General features: G+C 41.7%; 2 protein-coding genes across 2 annotated transcripts in view; one reads left to right on the top strand and one right to left on the bottom strand.

Annotated features, from left to right (window-relative positions):
* The first annotated feature begins 2,575 nt into the window (after window positions 1-2,575).
* LOC134442685 (NACHT, LRR and PYD domains-containing protein 1a allele 5-like) lies at window positions 2,576-3,733 on the top strand. The gene has a single exon (XM_063192728.1). The coding sequence runs from the start codon at window positions 2,584-2,586 to the stop codon at window positions 2,848-2,850; it is 267 nt and encodes an 88-aa protein (XP_063048798.1). The 5' UTR covers window positions 2,576-2,583; the 3' UTR covers window positions 2,851-3,733.
* A 3,827-nt stretch (window positions 3,734-7,560) lies between these two features.
* Window positions 7,561-19,139, bottom strand: part of LOC134442686 (transcription initiation factor TFIID subunit 4-like) — a 49,204-nt gene continuing 37,625 nt past the window's right edge. Inside the window, exons 5-6 of the mRNA XM_063192729.1 lie at window positions 14,399-14,516; window positions 7,561-8,376 (exon numbers count right to left, since the gene is read on the bottom strand). Coding sequence (XP_063048799.1) covers window positions 8,190-8,376; window positions 14,399-14,516 — 305 coding nt within the window. The 3' untranslated portion in view covers window positions 7,561-8,189. The remainder of the gene's footprint in view (window positions 8,377-14,398; window positions 14,517-19,139) is intronic.

Below are 19,139 nucleotides of genomic sequence, written 5' to 3' on the forward strand. Positions count from 1 at the left end.
GAATTGTAGCCTAGACCTTGATGAAATGCACAGCCAGTGGTGTAGTCTAGGCCCTACGTAAAACGCAGTTTTACAGTATACCCACTCAAAATTGATTGATTCATTATTTAGAATAGCACAAATATATACAGTATACCAGCATCAAAAAATTCTCAAATATACAGTATAGCCACTTCAAAAAGTAGACTACACCACTGCAGCCATCATCACAGTCCAAAGCATTAGAACTAGTTGCAGGTTAGGCTACATCACGCTACTGTTCCATGCAAATGTGCACTCCACTGTTATTTTGACAGTTTGTAGGCCTATTGAAATACTGTTTAAGGAAGACAGGATGAGCAAGGGCACAAAGAGTGTGGGAATGTTTAGAAGAGTAGGCTATAGCTTACACAAAGTCTGTCTACATTGTGCAACAAACCCACCATAAAGCAAATAAGCCAAACCTAGCTACTTCAAAGCACAACCATAAGTCAACAAAATGTATTAAACGGTGTAGGCTTACCTTAAAACGCTGTCTTCGTTGCAGCAAATGTCTTTGTTTCTAGCAATCACTCCACTTTAATCCACAGTTTAGCCTAGGCCTAGAAAAAATAATGTTTTGGTTCCGGTTGCCGACCGACCCTATCATTTTTTGTGCGACCCAAACATTTTTTTTTGAGTTTTTGGAATCCTCAAAAAATATATCGATGTTGTGTGGACGGTTGTTCATATAGACAAGACACAACACGTTTCTTCATTCCCATAACTCGCCATCTCTCACTTTCTACCTGCCTGCAAGTTACTGAATTTGCATCGCATGACTATCCACATAGGAGCAACACACGCGCGCGCGCCATAAGGGCCGCCGGCTTGATGTTAGAAAACCCCAAATGTCACTGCAGAGTTGCGCACCTACTCGGTCACGTTGTAGGCTAATTATTATGCTACACCATGCTAATTGGTAGTCGTTGTAGCTCGTAAGTTTTAAACAACTTGCCTCATAGCGTTCTTGCAGACTAATAGCTTATGATGCAGGATAGTTTGGGAACCTGGCGAAAATGCCTGTCAAATAATAAGTCAGTAGCCTTACCTCACCCGACACTGACACAGCCTGACCACCCGCCTCGAAATGCAACACACAGACAACATCATGAGTATCCACGATTTTTGAATGTATTGATATTGTCTCGTCGTGTTAGAAAAGGGCTTCCATTCAGTCGCGCTGCATGTTCGACGAGATGCATAACTCGTTATAACAATACTAAAGTAGCACTGTATCAATACCTTGTAAAATAAGTTAATATGAGAGAAGGATGCTTTGCCCAAGTTTTCCTTCATTCTTTCATTTACCACAAGGCTTGGTTAACCAAGAAGTCCGTTGGCCTGCGCCCGTTATTTTCTCGCTCTCTCTCTCTCTCTCTGCTTGTCCCTCCACCATTGCACAGGAGCAGGGCGCCTGTCACTGTCTGACTCTCCGCACCTCCTCCAAATAATGAAATAGAAATGAACGATGATGTCGCCACAAATACGACTGTTCGATGAAGACCTAGGACTACTACAGTTTCCTACAATGATGATTTAATGACAATGACGATGTTGCCCCTCAATCACCCGTCATTATCATTCATATCGCCTCAGGTATCTACATCCTCGCGTAAAACAAAAAAGTGAGTAAATAGAATGTTTGCAAGCCAGAACCTTCATCCCAATGAAAATATGGTCTACAACGGATGATGGAAAGGAATCAAAAAAGTAAACGGGACATAGGTCTACAGGAGTTAAAATAGCAGTGTCAGGGAACTGACAGCTGGACAAGTTTTGCCAGAAACGGTATCCTCATTTCGGTGACGGTCAGTATTGGCTCATTAATGCTTATTGTAGGCTATTTCATTGTAGCTTTAGCAGGCCTCACTCCACTATCGTCCTTGGCATTGTTCCAACAACGTTTATGACGAAATCTGGCGCATGTGGGGGGTTGGGGGTGTCGGACATTAAATTTTTTTTTTTTTTTAAATTGAAAAAAAAAAAAATAAATACGACCGACCCATGACCAAAACTGACAACCAACCGGAACCAAAGTTTTATTTTTCTTAGGCCCTACACACACAGCACTGGTCACATCAGAGTGCCACATATAAATATACTGTATGTATGATAATAACATTATTTCGACTATAAGGAGATATACCGGTAGTTCTAACAAATCGATGCCATCAAAACAAAACTGTTTCTGTTAGCTGCAGTTCTCTTCCTTACCACTTGGTGGAGTCTGTTCACAACCCAAGTCAATAACCACAGAGCAAGTGAATCTGGACTGGCAGACTGTAAACTGTAACAGTCATGTGGAAATCGGAAAATGAATCATAACTTATTAATATTTCCATCCGTCTTATTTTTTCTCTAGTAGTGTCATTGAGATATTAGGTTTGCAGTTTATGGTCTTCAAGTTTGATTGTAATTTTATATCAGACGTATTTTTGTTTATTGTGGGCCTAGTGTGTTTTAAGTCATGGAGTATTGTATGGTATTTTTGGTACTTTTCCCATCTTCCTCTCTCATACAAAGTATCCCATATGTTTTTTCAAAACAGCCTCAAAACACCAGATGGCTGCTACCTTTCTGGAGGAGAAGAGACCGGAGCTCATCCAGAGGGTCACAGAGGTGATGCCCATAGCAGACCAGCTCCTCTCCCAGGGGTTCATTGGCCAGGAGACCTACGCCAATATCCAGGCTGCTGCCACCAGTCAGGACAAAATGAGGCGCCTGTTTCACGGCTTGCGCTCAGCTGGCACTCAGGGCAAACTGGCCTTCTACAAAATCCTACAGGCACAGCACCACGATCTAGTGGAGGAGCTGTGGACCATGGATTAACTTAGTGATTACTCATTAATCAGTCCCTCCAGGAAAACGCAATGTTGTGATTTGCAACTTAAGTGAATTTCCCCAAATTCCGTGCAATATTGCAACTTTAACCAATCACCACAATTTCTCACAACTTTTTCCACCTTTTTGCCCGCTCCTCCATCCTCCAAAGTCGCTACAGTTTCAAGATACTTATTATTTTCTCATCACATAGGCCCTAAATGTCATTAACGGACTGTCAGCAGAGAAAGAGAGCGCACATAGCCTGGCCTTTGCATTTTTCTTTTATTTTTTTTGCCTCGCTCATTGATTGACAGCTGATAGACCTCCTTACAGGGTCGGGTTTTTATAAATGGCTCTGTATCAAGGTCATCTTAGGCCTATATTCACAAGAGTGCCAAAAATAATAACTGTAACTGTAGCCATGCTGTGACACAGCCTCTACAAACAGCGCTGTTTCTAAACTAACTGTGCACTAGCCAAGTTCTCTATGCCTCGTTTTACATGTCAACAACCCCGCGACTGTGCGAAATGAAGTATTGACCAACTTTGAGCCTCGTAAATGGGTGGAAAGTAGAGATTTATAACGATGGCTAAACAGGTGCCAGACATTTTACACAGGATGACTCCTTTAATGTGCAGAAAAGCCAGAATATGTAAAGAAACAGGAAATTGCCATTTGTTTGTTCCAAAGTATTATATTACTCAATCAAATAATAACCTGAAAATATAGCTGATTTTTTTATCCATTCCGCAATGATGTGCGTACTTGATAAACATTTTGTAACAAACTGCTTCAATGCAATGTGTAATAAACATTTCCTTTTGTTTTTTTTACCAAATATACGGTTGCTTTACTTAACCCATTTTGTCCTAAGCCCTTTTTGGGAAAAGGTGCCCTCTCCCTATTAAAACCTAAATATGCGCCTCCGAAGCACATAAAAACATGAAATAAGTTGCATTTAAAAGCTAGAACTTTCATTTTGTACTAGTATATGTTCATTCAGCTCTGGAATCCTCTCAGTTTTAATAAAACAACTAAAATCTCAAAAACCTGAATGCAGCGTAGATGTCGCTCCAGGACACAATGGGTTAATATACATTTTACATCAAGTTAGGAAATCTGTTGTTTGCACTCCTGGGAATAATATGAATAACTAGATTGCATTTCCTCACAGAAAATGATGAAGTATGTCATGCATTTGTTGTCATGCACTTGCTGTGCCTTTTTAGTAGCGAGGTAGCACCCCAGAACTGCATTTGTGTGAATCTGACACCAATATTAAGGGAGAAACAGACTAGGAAAGTTTTACATACAAGGGTAGGACACTATAAATTCATATTCTTAAGGTTGTTGTATTCCATGCTGTTTGTGTAATTTGTAGAGCCTGAAAAGAGCTTTCAAACAACACCACGGACATATTTTTGTGACTTACACGTACTGATATAATCAAGGCTGAATGTATAGTGTCCTACTCTCGTATGTAAACCTTTCCTAGTCTGTTTCTCCCTTAATATTGGTGTCAGATTGGGCTCCATCATCAGAGAGCACAATGTTGATTTTCATAGCTATGCCGATGATACACAATTATACATCTTATTTTGGAGGACCAAAATATTCAAGTCAAAAGCAATTGGAGCAAACAAGGATGGAAAATGCAACTCGGTGCCAAAACAGTAAGGTATGTCCATCTAGTGGTGAATATGTGTTACTACGACTAGTAGACAATATAACCTGAAAATGTAGCTGATTTTTGAATACATTCCGCAATGATGTGCGTACTTGATAAACATTTTGTAACAAACTGCTTCAGTGCAATGTGTAATAAATATTTCCTTTTTTACCAAATATGCGGTTGCTTTACTTAACCCATTTTGTCCTAAGCCCTTTTTGGGAAAATACAATGCATATTTTTTTCTTCAGGACAAAGCTTTCAGTTCACTTAAAGTGAAGTAAAGTGAAAGCGAAGGCCCACCTGGGAAAATCCAACTCCCATTGTCATTGTGACGGCACACCACAGCACGAAAGGGAGCAGAGCGGCGGGACGGTACCATGCTCAGGGTACCTCAGCCATGGAGGATGATGGGGGAGAGCACTGGTTGATTACTCCCCCCACCAAACTGGCACCTCTAAAGCACCAAACCTCCAGTATGTTTATGGGATAACTAAAACACACAACACAGGCACCAAGAACATGATGTCAGAATCGTAATCTTTTATTTTGAACTGCACTGTATGCTAAATGTTCACCTTGTACAAGAAACAAATACAAATACTCACACTAAAAACAAAACATACTGCTCCCGGCCGGTCGAGTGGGCTGGCAGGCGGACGCTGATAGTGTTGGACACTGTGTAGGAGAGATGCCGCTAACACTTTACTTGACGCCGGTGTCATAAGACAGTCATAGATAAGTCATAAACATTATGTCCATGTCAAACATGTTATGACTGCTGGCCTTAAACTTTGCCATAACCGAATGTCACTTAAGGCCAACAGTCATAAAATGTTTATAACATGGACATAATGTTTATGACGTTGTGCCATGACACTGTTATGACACTGTAATGACATGCTTATGACACCAGCGTCAAGTAAAGTGTTACCGAGATGCTATTGCCAAAAAGAGTAGAGCAGAGGAAGATACTTCAGGCTCATAGAGAGAAGAAGGAGGAGAAGACAGCGCCCCCTTAGGAGAAGACACCGCCCCCTTAGGAGAAGACACCGCCCCCTTAGGAGAAGACACCGCCCCCTTAGGAGAAGACACCGCCCCCTTAGGAGGAGACACCGCCCCCTTAGGAGAAGACACCGCCCCCTTAGGAGAAGACACCGCCCCCTTAGGAGACCCAACTTGAGCACACTCCCTTTTTATTGGGTGGGCGGAGTTTGAATCCTCTTTCTCTGGTCTACTCTCTTTGCTATTGGTCATACAGAGTCAACAGCACGCCCCCAAAAACCCACCTGGCCAATAAGAGAAGAGAACAAGAACAAAAAATAAGGTAGAGGGAGAAAGAAGAAATGGAAGAGGTACAGGAAGAGAGAGAGAGAGAGAGAGAGAGAGAGAGAGAGAGAGAGAGAGAGAGAGAGAGAGAGAGAGAGAGAGAGAGAGGGATGGGATGATCACATAGGGACTATGGTTACAGGAACATTTAACTAGGCAATACAAATCTAACAGGACTGCAAAACTTTTTTCTTTTTTTTGTCTTCTTTTAAAACACCAAAAACATGGGATGCATCTGATATATAAAAATACCACAATGAGGAGAAATGGAGGAGAGAACATATGAAGACTACCCAGAATTCCTCTCTTACTTGCTTTCTCAGACCAAAACCAAAATCAAACAAACAAACAAAGAAGAAAAATACATGTGGAGAGAAGGGGGGGGAATGATAGGACATCTGCAAAAAAGTGTTTTCCTGAGTCATTGCGGAATGGAAATATCGTTAACCCTTTCCTGGTCGACAGAGCTGTCCTTCAGAACAGCTGAACAGACCGCACAAGTCTGGACCAGCCACCAGTCTGGACCAGCCAATGAGAAGAGAGGCCCACATATTCCATCCAATGAGAAGAGAGGCCCGAATATTCCATCCAATGAGTAGAGAGGCAAAAATATTCCAGCCAATGAGAAGGAGAGCCCCGAATATTCCATCCTTTTGTCCTTGTGTGTGAAGAAGAAATGATATTTTTTTAAGCAAAAATAATTACTGAACATCCAGCTTGAAAGCAGTAAGAAATAAAGATACATGGAGTCTCTTGCACACACTGAGTGGAGTCATGGGCAGATTACTGAATGTCTACACAACAGGTCTCTTTCTGGAAACGGCATGACACCACAGAAAGACAAAAGAAAAACAGAGAAAATGATCAAAACAGAATTGCAACAAAATGGCCGTCAATGGTGCTCAGAAAGACCTCATAGAACATTTTTGTCGCTACAATCAGTCTTTTTTGAAAGTCATCTCTAGAGTGGATGGGTGTGAACACATATCTGTATAGATTTGTACATTTTGAGACGATATGTTTGTTTTTTGATGCTTGCCTGCAATGCACTATCAAACCACACTAGATCTTCTGAAAAAGGGTAATATCTTTTCTTTCCAAAGTCGCTAAATGTTTCCAAAAGCGTCTTTATAAACTCAAGATATTTTTGATCCTTATGGTCTGCAGAAAGAGAGACTAGGTTGTGGACCTACTCAATGGTCACATCTTACATTTAGTGGAGATTTAGTATCGTTGTTTAGTTCAGGGGTCACGCAAGTCCGACTACCAGACGGTCAACTTTGTGACGTTAATTTGCACTATTTGGTCGCTAGGTGGCTCATCTCGCTCACACTGCGGACATGTTTAAGAGCGTCTGTGTGAAGTTTCTGGTAGGGGTAGTGGGGGGGGGGCGGGTCTAGGGTTAGGCAAGGGTTAAACTCACTTTGCTGATCACCACCGCAAGTGGCCAATCAAACGCTCTCCTTTAAGACAGGAGTGGCCAATCAAACGCTCTCCTTTAAGAGAGGATAAATATGTATTTCTATATTTTTCAGAACCTTTTTTTTTATAATTCACCCACAATAAACAAATAAACAAACCATTAAACTGACAGCCCTAAAGACATCATGTGTGTGTGTGTGTGTGTGTGTGTGTGTGTGTGTGTGTGTGTGTGTGTGTGTGTGCGTGTGCCCTAAATTCATGGAGGGGGTGAGGTGGGGGTTGGGGGATGATAGAGGAAGAGGTCAAAGGTCATGTAGAAGGTTTGGGGAGGTGGAGGGGGCGGGGTCCAGCTGGACGCGATGCTGTGGTTGGCTATCTCAGAGCTCTGCTCTCCCATTGGTGAAGTGGGGAAAAAAGACCAGCCAATCAGTGATGTTGGTTTGTTGAGGTGGAAAAGGTGTTCCTCTCACGATCACGTACATCACCTTCATAGTGTTATAGCACAATGGATGTCCAAAAGAGAAAAACTATTTTTTGTAAGGAGAAAAAAACTAAAACAAAACAAAGAAACAACAACTCCTTCAAAATCAACAACAATGTCGTTTTCTGAGCCAGAAGTGAAACAGACAAGATTCAAAACAATGAAAAATTGGAGGCATTAAGAAATCCATGGAACGCTTTTTGTCCGTCAACCCCCAGTTGCTGTAGTGCCAGCGGGTGAGTGCACTGTCTGTCTCTTGGTCCCGTTTGATTGGTCGGTTGGTTGTTCGCTTGGTTGCTATGGGTTGCTATGGTGTCGCTATAGCAACAATATGTCTCCTCCTGGTGCTATTGGTTGGTTGTTCGCTTGGTTGCTATGGTGTCGCTATGGTGTCGCTGTAGCAACAGAATGTCTCCTCCTGGCTCCTGATTGGCTCCCTGGTGCTATTGCTCGGTCAGGTGTTCTCTGGAGTCTCCGTGTTTGGAGGGTTGGTTGGGGGAGGGGGCTTGTGATGGGTGGGTGCCCGAGGGGAGGCTGTGGGCCACGGGGACCCCCCCACCGGGAACCCCCAGGCCCTCCATGGACACGGGGATGCCCCCTGGAGCCACGCCCACTAGCCCCGGCGGGTACCTGGCAGGGCAGAGAGAGGGGGGGGGGGGGGGGGGGGCAGAAAGACAGTACCATAGATTACAAAAACAACAGCACATACACAAACAGTACACACACACACCACACACACAATACACAAGCACCTGGGCAGCCAGGGAGAGGGAGCGCACAGTCAGAACTGTAGGGTATTCAGAGAACACACACGCATGCACACGCACACACACACACACACACACACACAAAACAACCTTCTCACACAGACCCACATATAAACCAACCTTCAACTTAAATTACACTGGAACACTGCCAATGGCATTGTGTCTGCATATTTCTGTGATTTTTTTGTTTCTCTCCTCCATATAAAACCCCACTGCACACTTTAACCTTCAACCCCACTGCACACTTTAACCTTCACCTGCATGAGCTCTGGATAGTCGCGAAATCTCTTGTTTACTAAATAGCAGTCAGCCAACTACCCCTCGCAAAACAAAACACACAGAACACACAGACCACCCAATTCATTTCTTTTCCAGTTTCTACTCATATCTGGTGTATTGTATGTTTATGTGTTTCCCTGTGTTTATTCATATCTGTAGTACTGTATGTTTGTGTCTTGTCTGTTATATGTGTTGTGTGGACCCCAGGAAGAGAAGCTGATGGGTTACATCTGCTAATGGGGATCCAAATAAAATACCAAAATACCAAGACCAAGGAGACCATACTGCCCTACAGAGGCAAAGAGACCACACTACCCTACAGAGACCACACTGCCCTACAGAGGCAAAGACACCATACTGCCCTACAGAGGCAAAGAGACCACACTACCCTACAGAGACCACACTGCCCTACAGAGGCAAAGAGACCACACTGCCCTACAGAGGCAAAGACACCATACTGCTCTACAGAGGCAAAGATACCATACTGCCCTACAGAGACCATACTGCTCTACAGAGGCAAAGAGACCATACTGCCCTACAGAGACCATACTGCCCTACAGAGACCACACTACCCTACAGAGGCAAAGAGACCATACTGCCCTACAGAGACCATACTGCCCTACAGAGGCAAAGAGACAAAGAGACCACTAACCTACCGAGACCATACTACCCTACAGAGACAAAGACACCATACTGCCCTAAAGAGGCAAAGAGAGCATACTACCCTACAGAGACAAAGACACCATACTGCCCTAAAGAGGCAAAGAGAGCATACTACCCTACAGAGACAAAGACACCATACTGCCCTAAAGAGGCAAAGAGACCATACTACCCTACAGAGGCCATACTGCCCTACAGATACCATACTACCCTACAGAGACAAAGAGACCATACTGCCCTACAGAGGCAAAGAGACCACACTGCCCTACAGAGGCAAAGAGACCATACTGCCCTACAGAGACCATACTGCCCTACAGAGGCCACACTGCCCTACAGAGACCATACTACCCTACAGAGACAAAGAGCAGTCGCTACATATTCTGGTCAAAATTGAGTTTGGACTGAAAATGGTCTCCATGACACATATCGTGACAAAGCTTTGTGGTCCAATGTAGAGACCATTATAATCTGTAGAATTATAATATGTAGCAAAAACTTTGCCATATTCATTTTTATATTCATTTAAGCGTGCTCACAGTTATAACTTGTTTTCTGTTCCTATTGCACACTGTTCCCTTTCCCTGGAGAAACGGGGGCCTCAAGGCCATTCTCTGATGAGATGCAAAAGGGAGTCATCCTCTCACCACCTGTGTAACCGCTGTGTGATTTTTTTCTAGGAGTGTCTCTTAATAAAGAACTTTCGTTGGAGGGCGAGACGAGAGAGTATTCTGAAAGCCAAAGAGCCAAAGATCTTTACTCTCCCCCTTTCGTGAAAGGCATTACACCTTGATCAACTTGTCGTGGTCTCATTAATTAATTAATTAGTTTAATTAATTTCCTTAACATCCAAATGTGTCCCTTTTTAGAGATATTATCCCTTTTTAGAGATATTATCACTGCTATGTCACATTCTCCAGTAAGGACAGCATCCAACCCAATGCCAATAGATTCAACGTTGGTGTAGTTACTGCACTCTGCCTTCGGAGGGCAGCCTAGTGACACCACATTTAACCACATCACTAAATTGTAATTATGTAATCTAACTTTGTAATAATGTAATATAATAATGCAATGAAATGCAATCAGTTACCATCTGCCCCTGGTTTTAGAGGGTGGGGTACTTGGCTGAAAGCTTTGTGCTTTGAAATATTATTTTTAAAATTGTATTCAACTACGTACTTCGAAAACACACAACACACATACAAACACACACGCAGGACATGAAATCAAAATGACTGGTGATGATTAATGCAAATAAAAAATATTAAAAAGATAAATAGTGGAGTGGAGGCTTCATTGGGGGGGTGGGGGGTGGGGGTTGTTAATTTGCAGTCGAGATAGAGTGTAGTCAACACACAGAGGGCATCCAGCAGAAGGCAGGTGTGTATTTACCTGAGTGAGATTTAGGCATTTAATTTGTCTTGGGGTGCACCCGTAGTTATGGCCTGCAGAGTTTGGTTGGTCACTTGGCTGCATAGGAGAAGCAAACGGAGCGCAAAAACAAACACAGAAATCAAAGTCTGGAGAAGCGAAGAGGGAGGAGAGCGCGGGGCAGTCTACTGGCAGAGCTGGGTTAGGGCTAGTGGTGCAGGATTGGGCTGAACTGGCAGGCAGCCACAGCAAAGAGGACGACGAGACAAGACAAGGTCACAGCAAAGAGGACGACGAGACAAGACAAGTAACGCAACAGGCTGAAGGGAAGACCTCGTAAGGTGTGGAGAGAAGGAGACTTAAGAAGAGGCGAAGGCAAGGTATCACGAGGTGAGGGGAGAAGCAGACTTAAAGTGATGGTTCAGAGTAGATTCACCCTGATGCCATTTGAACCCTGACATCTGTCCAGTAACCCACCCTTAGTGCTTTCTGGCTTGGGCGAACATTAGCAGAGTTACAGAGTTATTTGTGGTTATTTCAAATAGTTTGCCGGGCATCTACAAACTACCCCACAAAAATTACATGTCATGACACCAAACTTCTACAGTACAAACTCTACTCACAAAACGAAGTATTTAGAAGTTTGGAAATAGTCCAGGAGTTTATTATTACACAAGCCGAATATGTTCTGTCTTTCTAAAGCTGCGCTGTCGTTACCTCCGTAAGCCCGTAAAAGTCCTCAACAAAGTTTCAGACGAGAGTATTAAAAAACGTTTTCATTGAATTGTGATTAAGGCTTATATTTTCAAGGCAACACTTACAAGATATTTCAAATGTTACCTACTATCAATTAGACAAGGATTTTCGTTATCAATACGGATGCTGAATCCACTTTTCATTGTGCATAATGATGAGTTTCGTTGAGGATTTTTACGGGCCTACGGAAGTAACGTCGGCGCAGCTTTATCAGGTCAGACTGTATTCGGCTTGTGTTGATAATAAACTACTGGACTATTTCGAAACTTCTAAATGCTTCGTTTTGTGAGTAGAGACCATATTTGTACTACTGTAGAAGTTTGGTGTCATGACATGTAATTTTTGTGGGGTAAAGTTTGGAGATACTGTGAATGCCCGGCAAACTATTCGAAATAACCACAAATAACTCAGTAAATCTGTTAATGTTTGCCCAAGCCAGAAAACACTAAGGGTGGACTACTATATGGATGTCACGGTTCAAATGGCATTAGGGTGAATCTACTCCGAACCGTTGCTTTAAGAAGGGCTGAAGGGAAGGTCTCGCGAGGTGAGGGGAGACGGAGACTTAAGAAGAGGCGAAGGGAAGGCCTCGCGAGGTGAGGGGAGAAGCAGCAGACTTTAAGAGGTGCACACACAACTGAGGTGACATTACATTGGTTTGTTGTTAAGCTTAAAGCTAGCACTTCCAGGCAAGGTTACGGCAGAGATTCTTTAAATCTCTCTACTCTCTCTGGTTACAGTCAGTTACTTCATTATTGCATCACAGGCCAACAAGCTCATTGGTTATGGGAAGCCACTGAACTCTCAATGGGAACAAGCGCTCATTGGTTATGGGAAGCCACTGGACTCTCAATGGGAACAAGCTCATTGGTTATGGGAAGCCACTGGACTCTCAATGGGATGAAATGCTAAAACTGAAAAGTAAAGGAGACAGACAGACAGAAGGCAGGTGGTGGGTGGGACAACTCTACTGCACTGCACAGCACTCTACTGTACTCTACTGCACTGAACTGTACTGCACTGTACTCTACTGAACTCTACTATACTGTACTGCACTCTACTCTACTGAACTCTACTGTACTCTACTTTACTGTACTCTACTCTACTGTATTGTACTCTACTGAACTCTACTGTACTGTACTGTACTGTACTGGGGCCACATAACAGAAAAAATCCTAAATGCTCATCCTAACAGTAAAATCCTAACTTCCTATTACAGAACGAATTCCTAAGTCCCTAGCCGTTTCTTATCTTATTTTTGGCCCCCCATCCTATCTTAAATTAGGAATTCCTAACTCCTCTATCATATTGATTTTTTCGATTGGTCGTGTCTGTTTCTGCCATTTCGAATGTGCACGAGATTGATAGAATGTAACGACTTCACTTTTGAAGCGGCGGGCAGCCAGTTGTAGCCTAGGCTACGCGTTGGGGGGAGAACGCATAACCTAATTATTAATGATTACGGACGAAAAAATACAGTGAATAAAAGGAGGGCGTTCATTTCCATCATTCATGTAGGCTACATTTGTAGCTAAGACTCCTAAAAAGTTTCCTCATAGCCGTGTTGTCATCATCAAGCTTATTCAAAGCAATGAAACGGGCGACGAAACAAGTCACATCGACTGTCAGCCTAAACAACGCGTGTAAAACAGTCATCATTCTGGGATGCCTCCGTGTAGTGAACTAAAGACATTTTATTGATCATAGAAACATTCTTAGTTTGAATGACAGCGTGAAGATGGGAAGAGGGAGGGAGAGCAAGGTGCGCCTGTGTGACAGCACTGACGGAGGACGAGGGAGAGCGAGAGGAATCGGATCATCAAATAGGCTAACTTTTGAATAACGCTACGCAACCTAGAAATGCTAAACCCTGCTTAGCATAATATCTACACCGTTAACTTTGTGAAGACAAATGGATTAGTTTTGTGTGGTCTATAAATTCATCAGTAGACCTAGTAGGACTAGACATTGTAACTTGTCCTGTTCAACTCCTGAGAGGAGACTTTGGCGAGGGAGCGCAGGTTGTGCTCATAAGCCTGTCACAACATCAGCACGTAGGCTACGTGAAGTCAGTTGCCTTTTTGTTGGACGTGGCAAAATCTGTCTTTGATGTGCAAACACCATGGTCAAAGTAGGCCTAATTCAAAGGCTACACTTGTTACACTGTAATAGGAAATGTGTTTGGCTTTCAAACTATTTTCTTTTTTAATTTCTAAATAAAGGTAGGCTATTGCATGGATAGAACAATGACAGGCTTCAAATGGTAAAATTATTTAGGCCTACATCAGGCAACTATGGAATTGTAGCCTGCCTGGTTGGGAAGCTACTGTGGCTACCAGTGCCATTTTTTCTCTCTTGAAAACAAAATGCCCCCATTAACCCAGGCATCACTGCTCTAGGTGTTTTGGTTTGATGCCCCATGTTGCTGACATTGTGCATAATGCAAAAAAAGCACCAGTAACAGGGGTATCCTGAGTTTAGGACAGGGTGTATGGTCTCCTAACTTAGGCATCCTAAGTTAAGATATTCCTAACTTAGGATGCTTCTGGAATGGCTATATTCCTATCTTAAGATAAGATAGGATTTCTTCCTAAATTAAGTTAGGAAACCTCCTTCTGTTATACCAAAATTCCTAAATCCCTTCCTATCTCAAGATAAGATAGGATTTCAGACTTAGGAAGTTTCTGTTATGTGGCCCCTGAACTCTACTATACTGAACTCTACTGTACTGTACTGTACTGTACTCTACTGTACTGTACTGAACTCTACTGTACTGTACTCTACTGTTCGCTACGCTGGCTGTGCGTTGGCTACTTTACCTGTAGGCGGTGCCGTTGAGCTCGGGGTGGATGCCCTGCTGGTCCATGACGGCCCAGGGGGTCGAGGTCACAAAGAACTCCTTATTGACGCAGTTTCTTAGGCTGTCTGGGATGCGACCTGCAGGCAGAGCACACAGATTATTACTATTATTATTATTATTACTATTACTACTATTATTATTATTACAATTATTATTATTATTACGATTATTATTATTATTATTATTATTATTATTATTATTATTATTATTATTATTATTCGTTTCTTAGGTTTTCAGAACACACAGAAGGAATGCACATGCAGACACAGATTTACTTAGACAACAATATCCTTAGAGCTTTTTATTATTATTGGTAGACCAGTAGACCAGAACACACAGATTATTATTATTATTACGATTATTATTATTATTATTATTATTATTATTCGTTTCTTAGGTTTTCAGAACACACAGAAGGAATGCACATGCAGACACAGATTTACTTAGACAACAATATCCTTAGAGCTTTTTATTATTATTTTGCTTAGACAACAATATCCTTAGAGCTTTTTATTATTATTTTGCTTAGACAACAATATCCTTAGAGCTTTTTATTATTATTAGTGTATTCTGTCTGGCATGCGACCAGTAGACAGAGCAACATGCAGAGTGGCCTTTCAGAATGTATATCGCACACGCAAACCTAGATCTCAACAGGACCTTTCAGGTAAAATAAAAGTCAAATAAAATGAAAAATAATAAAGACATTCACATTCTGTAAGTGAAGTTATACAATATAAACAAAAAGCAACCGCACCAAGACACATGTGAAAACAAGTTTGTGTTCATATGTGACAACCTGAATGCTTCAAGTGTTGTCATTTCAAAGGTGTCTGTATTTACGTAAATTGCAGAAAATGTGAATGTGTTTGTTTTGTTTTGTTTCATTTAATTTTGCGTGCCGAAGTCTAGCTTCAAATACATCCAGACACCCTGCAGGTGTTAAAACAGCTCTCTATATAAAGAACTGCAGGTGTTAAAACAGCTCTCTATGAAGAACTTCAGGTGTTAAAACAGCTCTCTATGAAGAACTGCAGGTGTTAAAACAGCTCTCTATGAAGAACTGCAGGTGTTAAAACAGCTCTCTATGAAGAACTGCGGGTGTTAAAGCAGCTCTCTATGGTGTTAAAACAGCTCTGTATGAGGAACTGCCTGCAATTCACAAAATCACTTCAGCTGCTATCAGATGCTTTTGCTTCATGAAATTGAAAAGGGGAGAGAGAGAGAGAGAGATAGAGAGAGAGAGAGAGAGAGAGAGAGAGAGAGAGAGAGAGAGAGAGAGAGAGAGAGAGAGAGAGAGAGAGAGAGAGAGAGAGAGCAATTGTATGCATTGCAGTTTGGCTTCCCAAAACAGTGACCTACAGTGAGGAGAATAAGTATTTGATCCCTTGCTGATTTTGTTGGTTTGCCCACTAATAAAGACATGATCAGTCTTAAATGTTAATGATAATATGTATTCTAATATGGAGAGACAGAATATCAAAAAGAAAATCTTGAAATTAACTCTAAAGAATATATAATAATTGATTTATATTTAATTCCGGGAAATAAGTATTTGATCCCCTGCCAACCACTAAGAGTTCTGATCCCGCAGATCAAATGGCACTTCCAATCAACTTGTTATCTGAATTGAACACACCTGTTAATAGTAAACTGCACAAAAGACACACTGAATCGGCAGAATCAGTCCATAGAATCAGTCAATCAATCGAACTAAACTCGCCAACATGGGAGAGACCAAAAAGTTGTCAAAGGATGTCAGGGACAAGATTTTAGAACTCAATAAGGCTGAAATGGGCTCCTGGATATTAAAGAGCAAACTGTTGGTGCATTTCCTCCCAATTTTAGGACATACAAAATTATCATCAATCATCAATCTTAGGCCTGTCTCTGGTTCCATACAAGATTTGACCTTGTGGGAATTTAATAACCAGAAAAAAGGAGATAAAGCACCTTAAAACGGTATGGGAGGAGCTAGGAAATTATCTCAAGGCAGCTGGGACCTCAATCACTAAGAAAACTATTGGAAACACTTGATACCACAGTGGATTAAAATCCTGCAGTGCATGTATGGTACCCCGGCTTCAGAAGGAACCTGTTCAGGCTCATCTGAGGTTTGCCAATGAATGTCAAACTGGATTAGGATATGATTGGAAGGTGCTGGAATCAGATAACACCAAAATCAAACTGTTTGGCATTAACACAACTCTATGTGTTTGGAGGAAGAGAAATGCTGCCTATGATCCCAAGAACAACACCTTCTCCAACATCATAAATGAAAGTGGTAACATTATGTTTTGAGGTTGTTTGTCTGGCCAAGACACAGGACAACTTCACATTGTCAAGAAATGGATGGAGGGAGACATGTAAACGTACAATGCTGCATGCCAACCTCTTTCCCACCACCACTAGACTGAAGGTGGGTCATGGATTAGCCTCCCAAAATGATAATAATCCATAACATACAGCCCAAGCAACGAAGGAGTAGCTCAAGCAGAAGCACATTAAGGTCATGAAGTGGCCTAGACAGTTTCCAAACATTAACCCTATAATAATCCTGTGAAGGGAACAGAAGTTCCCATTTGGCAAGCTACAGTCATACAACTTAAGTGATTTAGAGATGATCTGCAAGGAAAAGTGGACAAAAATCATTTCTAATATACCCACAAACATTGTCATTAACTGAAAGAAACATCTGACCTCTGTATGTGACAACAAGGGCTTTGCCACAAATCAATTAAAATATATTCTTCAAAGTCATTTTCTGGATTTTCTTTTTGATATTCTGTCTCTCTATATTACAATACATTTTATCATTAAAATTATAGAATGATCATGTCTTTATTAGTGGGCAAACCAACAAAATCAGCAAGGGATCAAATACAGTTGAGGACGATATTATTAGCCCCCCTCCTGAAATTAGACATATCTCTTCATTGATCATTGAGAATGATCATTATTTATAAATGTGTGTTATTCTGGAAACAAATACACCATGGAGATAGTATCCAATAAGTTAAATTTGGACTTTTCCATTTTCACAATGAGTTTAAACAAAAAAAGTCTAAAAATGGCAAGGACAAAATTATTAGCCCCCTTATCATTAATAGTCAATACAGTGCCATTTATGAACAAAAATTGACACCAGGCACTTTGATTAGTTGTTAACTATGTTGGCACATGTCCTACCAGGGATTTTGGGCCATTTTTTTCATCGCAAATAGTTAAGCTGGTCCAAATTGCATGGATGTTGAGGATGGACATTCATTTTCAGCACTCTTCAAACACTATCTAAAGGATTGAGGTCTGAACCACTCCATGACCATGGTTTTAGTATCCTTGAAGAACATTTGAACTATTTTGGATGCAAGAGTTGGGTTATTATCTTATTGAAAGATCCAGTGAAGATCTTAGCTCCCTCTATGAGCATATTTTTGCAAGGTCACTTTCCACATTCTATCATAATTTTCAGTTTTTATGGTGCCGTACACCCAAACAAGGTTTCCTGTGGCTGAGGCTGCCACAGAATGATGCATCCACCACCATTTTTAATTGTGGAAAGCATCTTATAACGATTCAAGGACTATCCCTTTCTTCACCTGACAGAAGCAGAATTCATGCATCCATGCAGGTGCAATTGAATATCATCAGATGAAAGCAGAGACATTCAAAACTCATTTTTGACTTTCAAATGTTCACAGGCAAAGCTCAATAACACTCTGATATGCACTGCCTTTAGTAAAGGGGTTCTTCTATGATGATGGCCCCAAAGCCCAATATGATGACAAGCCCTAACAACTGTCTTTCTTGGTGGGGAAAAAAACTCCAGGTGAGGCCAGGTCAATAACAATCATCTAAGCAGGTGTCCAATGCTTCTTTGGTCTAATGAGGCTAAGCAGTTTCCACAGTTACACATAGTGGTGGGGCATTAAGTTTAGTCTGTTATTCAGCTTCAGACACAGGGAGTCTGGGTCTGAATATGGATTGCTGGGTCTTCCAACAACATTGTAACCCAAAGCATGCATTTAGATTAGTTCAGAGGTTCTTGAAGGACACTAAAACCAAGATATTGGAATCACCCGCTCATAGTCCAGTCCTCAATCCCACTGAGAGTCTGTGGTTAATGTCTATGCTCAGCATCCATGCAATTTGGACCAGCTAGAACACTTTGCAGTGAAGACATGGGCCAAAATCCCTAGTGGGGCATGTGCCAACCTAGGAAGCAACTTATCAGAGCCTGTTGTCAGCTTTGGTTCATAAATGGCGCCATATTGACTTTTAATGATCAGGGGGCTAATAATTTTGTCCTTGTCATTTTTGCGCTTTTTTGTTTAAACTCATCGTAACAATAGAAAAATCCAAATTCAACTCATTGAACATTATCTCCACCAGTGTATTTGTTTCCAGAATAACAGAAACGGTTAATAATGGTAATTCTTACAGAGAAATCAAGAGAAATGTCTAATTTCAGGAGGGGGGCTAATAATATCGTCCTCAACTGTACTTATTCTCCTCACTGTATTTACTATTGCCAATTACTTCACTTCATTACTGAGAACACATTTGGAACGCTACCTGAAGCCTTCTAGTACCATGTTGCCTGGGTGTGTGTGCGTGTGTGTGTGTGTGTGTGTGTGAGTGCGTGCGTGCGTGCGTGCGTGCGAGTGCCTGCGTGTGTGTGTGCGTACCTGTGTGTGTGT

Source organism: Engraulis encrasicolus, unplaced genomic scaffold (genome assembly GCF_034702125.1).
Source record: "Engraulis encrasicolus isolate BLACKSEA-1 unplaced genomic scaffold, IST_EnEncr_1.0 scaffold_208_np1212, whole genome shotgun sequence".
NCBI classification, from domain to species: domain Eukaryota; kingdom Metazoa; phylum Chordata; class Actinopteri; order Clupeiformes; family Engraulidae; genus Engraulis; species Engraulis encrasicolus.